This window comes from Eschscholzia californica, unplaced genomic scaffold (assembly GCF_041429995.1).
Source record: "Eschscholzia californica isolate CP2 unplaced genomic scaffold, dmEscCali1.0.p SCAF_4, whole genome shotgun sequence".
Taxonomy (NCBI): Eukaryota; Viridiplantae; Streptophyta; class Magnoliopsida; order Ranunculales; family Papaveraceae; genus Eschscholzia; species Eschscholzia californica.
Genome location: NW_028238461.1, coordinates 10,806,006 through 10,814,691, shown reverse-complemented (window position 1 = coordinate 10,814,691; position 8,686 = coordinate 10,806,006). Strand labels below are relative to the sequence as shown.

Here is an 8,686-nt window from a genome sequence, read left to right as displayed (position 1 = left end):
TCAACTAAATCGGTTTTAGAGAGATCAAATAAAGAGTTTTTGTTACTGAAAATAATGAAGATATCCTTACTTTGAATAGAAACATGATTGGAGAGAAATATGGGAGATAATAATGAAGATATCCTTACTTTGAATAGAAACATGATTGGAGAGAATTATGGTAGATAAATATGGAAAAAGATATGCATATATTTCGAAGATAAATCAGTTATAAAATATGGAAAGGTTAGATTAGGGATTATGAAATAATATTTATTCTAGAGATTTGTGTTTTCTCTCTAGATGAGACCAAATGGACTAGATATCCATTTATATTATTTTTTTGGTTTTAAAACCCTTTATAGGATTAGAGAGGATTATATCTACTATTAGGACCCGTTTTTTGGACTATAAACCCAAAAATTTTATCAATATCTCTTTGTTTCTGAACACTATTCTCTTTTAGGGTTCATTCGAGTAAGAAACGATTATGACATAATACCATACAAAATTCGCCGTGCTGAGAGGCACGGGCTATACCCTAGTTAGTATGCGTTGCAGATACCAATATCCCAAGTATTATAGATCTTGATGACTGCAACAAAACTAGTTCGATTACGCAATGATGGTAGATTCTGCAGGGAAGGAATGTTTAGGCTAACCGTTTCAGTTCTTTTCAGCATTTTATAAATCTTACCGAACGAAAATACAAGCCAAGTTCACTTGGTTGGACAATGACACCTAGAATTCTGATCCTCTGTTATACATTGTTTCCCTTATTTTACATCGATTGTGAAACAGATAAACAGAACCAGTAAAGAAAGTCAACTACTACATAGTGCCGAAGATCGATCATTTAACAAATGTGTTCATATTACTTCCTTACAATTTTATGAATGCCACATCAAAATGTGACCACAATCTGTTCTCTAATACGAGTAAGACAACCAATTCTTAGTCATATTTCATCTTCCACATTATCTTAGATGTAATGATCGTGAAACTTTCTCAACTCTGAATATTTGGAGAAGCATTCTCATGGGCTGCCTTCTTAGGTTGTGAAGCAACAGAACTTGATGGTGTTCCGCTACTCTTTTCTGTACCATGTTTGAAGTCATTACTCTTGACAGAAGGCCTCCTGGGTGGTAGAGAGGTTGTGCTTATGTTTCCAATTGAACTGGAACTAGGTTTCCTTCCAAGCTTAGGTGAGCGAGGCCTAGTCAATGGAATCTGTAAGACATGATCAATATTTGCCAAGTTGATCGATAAATAACTCAATTAGGTATGTTGAATCATTGATGCCCCTTCCCCTCCCCAACCCACACACCAATCTCATTCCCAAAACACATTCCATGATCTAAATGAAGAGTATAATATTATAATATATTAACTAAAGTACCTTCTTTATCTGACTCTTTGGTGATCCTGTCTCACGATAAAAATCTGGCATTGGCTTGGCCTTGAAGCTGAGGCTTTGCCGCAGTTTTCTAAGCTCAGTTTCATCTTTTTCCTGAAAAAAACAAAAGATTTTGCTCAAGGACAGTCCTCTTCTTGTACTGATGACAACTAACAAGCCATTTAGTTTTTATTATGTCCAAGTAAAATGAAGCACCGATCAAAGACATGAATCGAATTTTGAAAGCATTTTTTTTGCCGAATGACCTAATTGTTTGACTTGGCAGATCGAAACAAATGATTAGCTTGATCTCATCACAAGTTGATTTGCCAGGTTTTCGGATCATGGTCATAAATATTTCATTCTATTCGATAGCAAAATATGAGCATGGCAATCACATCAAGATTAAAATAAAGTATAAACACCTTAGATTTTGCTTGAAGCTGCACTTTTTGCATCTCCTTGGCATTGATTTGTTCTTCAAGCTTCTGAAAGTACTGAGAAAGCAAATGAAAAGAGAGGTAAGACAACAAGTGGCAACGATCGCTATCCTAAGAAATGCAACCAATAATCCATCAATGGAATAGTCAAACAGAACTACGAAGTCAAGTCTTGCCTCCTTCCTTTTGGCAGCTCTTTCATCACTCCTGAAGCTAAAAGATGATGATACAACAGGAGACCAAGGTTTATTCTTAGAAGCACTTGAACTGGGACGCCTGCGAGATAGTTTCCAGATTTAGAAACTCCTTTCGGGGAGTAAAGTAAAGACAGAAAATTATTCTATTTGTGAGATCACAGAGATGATACTGTAAAGGTATGGACGAACATTTCGTTTCTTCTCAAATGAGGCTTTATATGTACATATAATTTCATATTATCAGTAACATTATATATGTTCTCATGAATAAGGGTATTCAAGTATCATCATTACATGACTATTTTTCATCCACACTCAAAAGCTATGCAGTTGAAATTAATGAGAAATGAAAATCTAGGTAATGCTAGAGCTTCTTACTCGGTATTTAGAGATTGGCATTTGACATCCAATTTTTTGCTGGCAGGGGCTTTGTTTCCAAGTGGTGTTTTAGGCCTGTAAATATGAATGCTAAGATAAGTTCCAACCTATTAAATAGGAAGCATAGACGGAAGAATCGTACATTTTAAGAAGCTTTACCAAATCTACTTATCAACTTTCCGGCAATATTGCAACACAAGAGACGATGATTACCTTCTACTACCCGACTGAGGCGTTACTGTAACTGGAGTCGGCTTCGGAACCGCATTTGTACCCATAGAGCCCTGCCGCACAAAAATCAGAGGGATTTAGTAAGCATCCTATCATTTCATGAAAAATCAACATTTAGTGAAACAAGAGAAGGGCAGAGAATAGAAGTGAGCACCCTCGATGGAGGTCTTTGAGGAGTTGAGCAAACTTTGGATGTTTTATTTGTACTAGAACCAAATCTTGAATCCCCATTCTTATGGATTATGGGAGAAGAAATTTTAGTAACTTCACTAGCACGAGATTGAGAAACACGGTCGATAGATATATGAAGTGATTTCGGAGTCAATCTCTTTTTATCTACCAATTCAGTTGCAATATTCTTACTGTTCGGAGTGGCATTGTTTGGGACAGGTGTTCTGGGTCTGACAAGTGACGACCCATTTATGGATGCTCTACTTAAAAATGGAGTTTTTGTACTGTTTGGAGTGGGATTATTTGGAACAGGAGTTTTGGGTCTAGAAAGCAACAACCCATTCTTGGATTGTTGACTAGAAAGTGGAGTTTTTGTACTCTTCAGAGTGGCATTATTTGGACCAGGAGTTCTGGGTCTCGCAAGTAACGACCCATTCTCGGATGGTTGACTAGAAAGTGGAGTTTTTGTACTCTTTGGGGTGGCATTATTTGGGACAGGAGTTCTGGGTCTGACAAGTAACGACCCATTCATGGATGCTCTACTTGGAAGTGGAGTTTTTGTACTGTTCGGAGTGGCATTATATGAAATAGGAGTTCTGGGTCTAGAAGGCAACGACCCGTTCTTGGATGCCCTACTAGAAACTGGAGTTTTTGTATTGTTCGGAGTGGCATTATTTGCAATAGGAGTTCCGGGTCTAGCAAGCAATGGTTCGTTCATGAATGTTCTACTAGCAACTGGAGTCTTTGATGAGGAAGCCACTGGTATTCCCTTACTTGTTGAAGCAGGACTCTCCTGAAATACCCGATAAACCATAATTGGGTATCAAAACCTATATCATTTACTGCAAAAATGAAGAAATAGAGATAGTAATTTAGCTCTTATACCTTCAATGGTGACTCTTCTGTTGTAATAATCTCCGTTTTAGTAATAGACATTTCCTCATCCGTGTCTCTATGTTGTTTTGGTGATTCAATCTGTTCCTCCATCACCAAATCTGCTTCTTCCACCTTGTTTATTTCGAAGCTACCATTTTCAACATTTCCTTGTTTCTCCACATCTCTAGCCTCGAAAGATGACTGAATCTGGATAGATCTCTGAACACAAATCGGCTCTTCTATAGTCAATTCTGATTCTTCTAACTTGGTTGCTTCATCATCAACAACATTATGGTTTGATCCGTCCAACTCTGAATCTAGAGCACAATCGTTACGAATTCCATTGACCTCTGGGTCAGTCACTTCATTAGCTGCAGCATTTGCTTGTTCAAGCAATGCCATAGCTTTCTTCTCAGCAATTTTCTTGAAATGTGCTTCAAAATAAGCTTTCTTTTGAGCAACCGAACCCGGTCTAGAATACTTTTCGACCTCTTCTAAGTACCGATTTTGATTGAAGGATGACCATCTCTCCCAAGATAAGGACTCAGACATGAACCTTCCGAAAGAGATCGATTCGCCCAAGGCATGAATTGGGTTCCCCTGAAACACAGAGTTATCTAGTTTTAACATAGGAATCTTTCAAGCCTAAGAACTACTTAAGTAAATCTAATTGAAATACTTCATATATAAATGGAGATAAAATGGGTGGGGGGAATCTCAAAGATCAGTCATTTTGACAAATCATGAAGAAATTGTATATGAAGATTAGAGGAAAGAAAATCTCCAAGTTGAAACCCTACATAAGATGTGTTCAACAAAATGGATGAAAAAGAGACATAACCAAAATCTGAAAAACCCATCAAGTAAAACTGAAGCAGTAGTGGAGAGAGAGAAAAGAAGATCAAGAGAAACAACCCATTATAGATTTCATGAAAACAAGAGAAACCCACAAACAGAAACTGAAAATGGAGAAATGGGTAATGCTTCTACAAACCTCTTTGTGTTCATGGAGACTGTCAGAAGGATGAGGGAATGTTTGTTGCAAGAGACAAGCCGAATCAGCCATTCCTCTTCTTCTCTGTAGAAGAACTCAAACCACCACCAAGGTTAAGTCCAAATTTTAAACTTTTCTTTCTATGTTTGTTCCAAAAGTTATAATCCCCAGAAAACATTCATCAGTTTCAAATTTAAATTACACACCAAGAGTTGGGTCCATGTGATATAGCAAGACCTTGGTCAGATGTAGAGAGAGAGAGAGATAGAGGTGTACTCAAGAATGCAGAAAAAGGAATGCCTTTTGGGGTTCATTTCTTGTGAATAGCACCTACTAATAATAAGTGTGGAGTGTGGGAAGGGGTTTTGATCTATTCACTGATTCACAATTCACACAATATTGAAAGGGATAGAAAGAGATGGGGTTACTTTCAAATCTTACTTTTTTTTTTTTTTCGAAATAACATTCCAAATGAAAAAAGAAAGCCAAAATCAACTAAGATTGCAATCAACTACCACGATTTTGGGCGCTCAGGAAGTGAGATGTTGACCCTAAGATCAAGGTCGTTAGATCTGGTTTCAGGTGAATTCGTTTTTTTGACTTTTCTGATAACTTAATCATTTCAACATATTTGGTGTGGGTTCAAAATTGGGTGAAAGATTAAAAACCTTTTAACGATTATATTTTGCTTTTTCGTAAGTCTAAACAATTCAAATCTTAAAGTATAAAGGGAGAAATAGTTCCACTACTTTTGGATTTGAAAAGAAAATTTTAACTATTATTTGAACATAAATGAAAGTTCAGTGGTGACAAATTTCACCAAGGGTCTGTTTGATAGGCAATTTTCTCCGGGAAAAGAGAAACTTTTTCCCAAAAACGGATATTTTCAAGTGTTTGATTGACTGTTTGGAGAAAATCTCAAATGCCCTCACGTGACCCTATTTTTCTCATATTACCCTCAAAACAGGGAATCTCTTGACCCATCTTTTATTGGAGAAAGATTTTCTCTTGGTCTCTTCTCTTGGCAACCTACCACTAAACCCATCTACGGTTCCACCATTTTCAACAAAAATAAATAAATAAAGGCAACAAATGCAGAGAAGTATCTCACCATGTAATCAATCTATGTTTAAGAATCCCCTGTTTTATTTTTTTCTTTTTATCTCTCTAGCAGATGCTTCTTCCTCTTTGGGTGATATGAAATCACTCTTTATTAATTAATTAAAGAATCTTTCGGCAAACGAGTGTTTTTCTCTTCTTCTTCTCTCTAGCAACTGATATGATACATCAAATTAATCCCCATGAATGAATCTCTTAATACTAGGCAGATAGACTAGTGTTCCTCTCCCTTTCTCTCTCTCCCTCTTTCTCTCTCTCTCTCTATATATATATTGTGAAAATGAAGGAGTATTGTAGATGGTGATGTGATCACATAGTCTTTCTTTATCCCATGCTTATTTCTTTCACCAAAATAAGCTGAATGGGGTGTTCTCTTCTCCCCCTCCCACTCTCTCTAAATATTTTATTTTGAGTTGAATCTATTGAATTCTTATGCTTGTGTGTAACATTCAAAGTGCAAATATAATAACTTATATAAATGGAAGTTTTAGGTAAATCTATTACAATATTAATATTTGAAGATACCATGCTTGATCTTAATCATTCTCCTCAAAATGATGATCATCAAAGATTAATAAACGTGAGGGAGATCTACAGCTTCCTTTGACAGAGAAGATGATGGAAAAAATGAGAAGAGGTCCAATCATTTTTAAACAATTTGAGATTTACCTGACGAAGATAACTGTTCTTTGAAAAGTTGTAATTATATTTTACCTCAGCGAATCAAACAGTGGAAAATTTGAAAATCTTTACGGAGAAAATGTTTCTCGGAGAAAATATTTCTCGAAGTAAATATTTCTCTATTTTTTTTCTTTTTCTCCCTACTGCTATCAAACACAACCCAAGAGAAATCAAACTTGGTGGTTGTTTGAGCCTTGAAGGAGGGGGGAAATGGGGTAGAGATGGAAACTAGCGAACTACCAAGCACAAGTGGTTAGAACATCACCACAACCAAATCCTTCCTCTAACCCCACAAGGGCCACACCCAATCTCATCTTTTAACAATCTTTTTGAGGTTTGTTATGGTCCTTAACTCCTTATGGTTATCATCTCATATATTCACATTTGCTAATTGTCTCTTACCATGCTTCTACTTACTAGTTAGATTAGCCTATCCAAATATTTGGTGGAGTGTATGTGACTGTTTGCTTGTCCAATCATAATGGTTATCCGATGGCAACGACGACAGTTAAGTGAGTATTTCGGGATATAAAGTTAGAAATATTGTAATATTTGTCGTCTTATGATATTCTTAGCAATTAATGAGTACAATGTAAAAAAAAATAGTTTCATTCCAATAACAAATTACTCAACAACTGAAGCGACTATAAACTTGTGGTCTGAACTAATGACCAAGGATACCCTCTAAAGGTCCTAATAATTTTCAAATATTTTGAGTCTATACTGATTAGTCAGCCCTATCTATTAGATCAACCCAAGTAAATTAAGGAAAAACAATATAAATTTTCATATTTGCTCTTGATTGACACTCCATACCACATTATACTTTTTGGTAGGCTGGGTGCTAAGAAAAACTAACCAAATTTAATATGTTTTAGTACATGGATCCTAAAAAAAATATCCAATTTAAATATATTACTACATTGGCAGGGACACCATCTTGCTGATCTAGGGTCCACAAAGACCAAGAGATTAATACATGATATTTATTGTCCTGTAGTTGTACAATGAGCATCACTAGATCTCAAACCCCTTCTTTTGTGGAAGAAGGAAGGAGGAAGATGGATGTGATTTACAAGTGGGTGGGTCCATAAGCCCATCTCAGCAGCCCTAGATTTATTTTGCTTAAGCATATCAATTGATGAAGACAAAGTTTACTAATAATAAACCACATCAATATTCAATCTATGGTCCTACTAATTAGATCTGTATCAATAAAGTTAAACCCCTTAAATCTTATTTTATGGTTCATAATTGAAGTGTACCACTGCTGACTATAAACGAAAAGAAACGCATCCTCAGATTTATTTAAATTTTATTTCAGATCTATTAATTGCTTTTTTTCACTAGAAAACTCAAAGACAAAACAAATGAAACTCAAAATGTTTTTCTAACTAATGTTCTCACTATCTATCTCTCTCATTTTTTTTTTACCATTAATCGACCGATGGCGTGGGACAGAAGGTCATAAGTTACTTTGATAAATTTAATATAAAAACAAACAATGTGTATCTGATAACTCTCGTTTGAATTAAGATTCAACTTTCGTAACTTCAACTGACCCACCACCTTAATGACGAGAATTTACTTTCTCATCTGCAAATGATTCTCTTCATCTAGACTTAACTCGGACTTTGTATAAGCTAAGGTAAGTAATACTCATATTGTTGGTCCATCAATTATATGAATGAACACTCCAAAGGGCACATGATATCAGGTGATCATGTTACCTCTCCTTAAACAAAAAAATTAAGGTGGAGAGGGGGGAGATCACGTGTAGACATGTAATGTAAATCAGAAACTTGTCCCTAGGAATCTTGTGTTAGTACAAACATCATCATCCTTCCACATGTACAGACCCACTAATGATTTAAACACTAATATTATTTTCTATCTTTTTTCTTTATGAACCAAGATTTAAAATTAACAATATATTAGGCATTCATCATTATCTTATGTTGTTCCAAAAATACTATTTTTGAGATTTTAAATTAATATTTTGAAAGCGATTGAAGTTCGTGTTTTTTCATTTTTGTGAAATTGAATCGTCTACGTCAAATGAATCTATAATCAATCAGAAGAAACATTCTGAAATTTGACTCAAATAAATTCAAATTTTTAGTCCGATTTCATGTATGACTTGAATAAAAACATATTGTACCTGAAGTTAAGTACCTTTATTAAAAAGATAGTACTACTAAAATTTAAATCTAACGTCAAATCA

The 8,686-nt window shown here is 35.3% G+C and overlaps 1 protein-coding gene across 1 annotated transcript; it reads right to left on the bottom strand.

Annotated features, from left to right (window-relative positions):
- Positions 1-702: 702 nt before the first annotated feature.
- LOC147542603 (uncharacterized) lies at positions 703-5,489 on the bottom strand. The gene is made up of 9 exons (XM_086673212.1): positions 4,663-5,489; positions 3,678-4,268; positions 2,776-3,585; positions 2,604-2,674; positions 2,391-2,465; positions 1,992-2,091; positions 1,801-1,872; positions 1,379-1,489; positions 703-1,209 (listed from the first exon to the last, which is right to left on the bottom strand). The coding sequence occupies exons 1-9, from the start codon at positions 4,732-4,734 to the stop codon at positions 988-990; spliced, it is 2,124 nt and encodes a 707-aa protein (XP_086529338.1). The 5' UTR covers positions 4,735-5,489; the 3' UTR covers positions 703-987.
- Between the last annotated feature and the right edge of the window lie 3,197 nt (positions 5,490-8,686).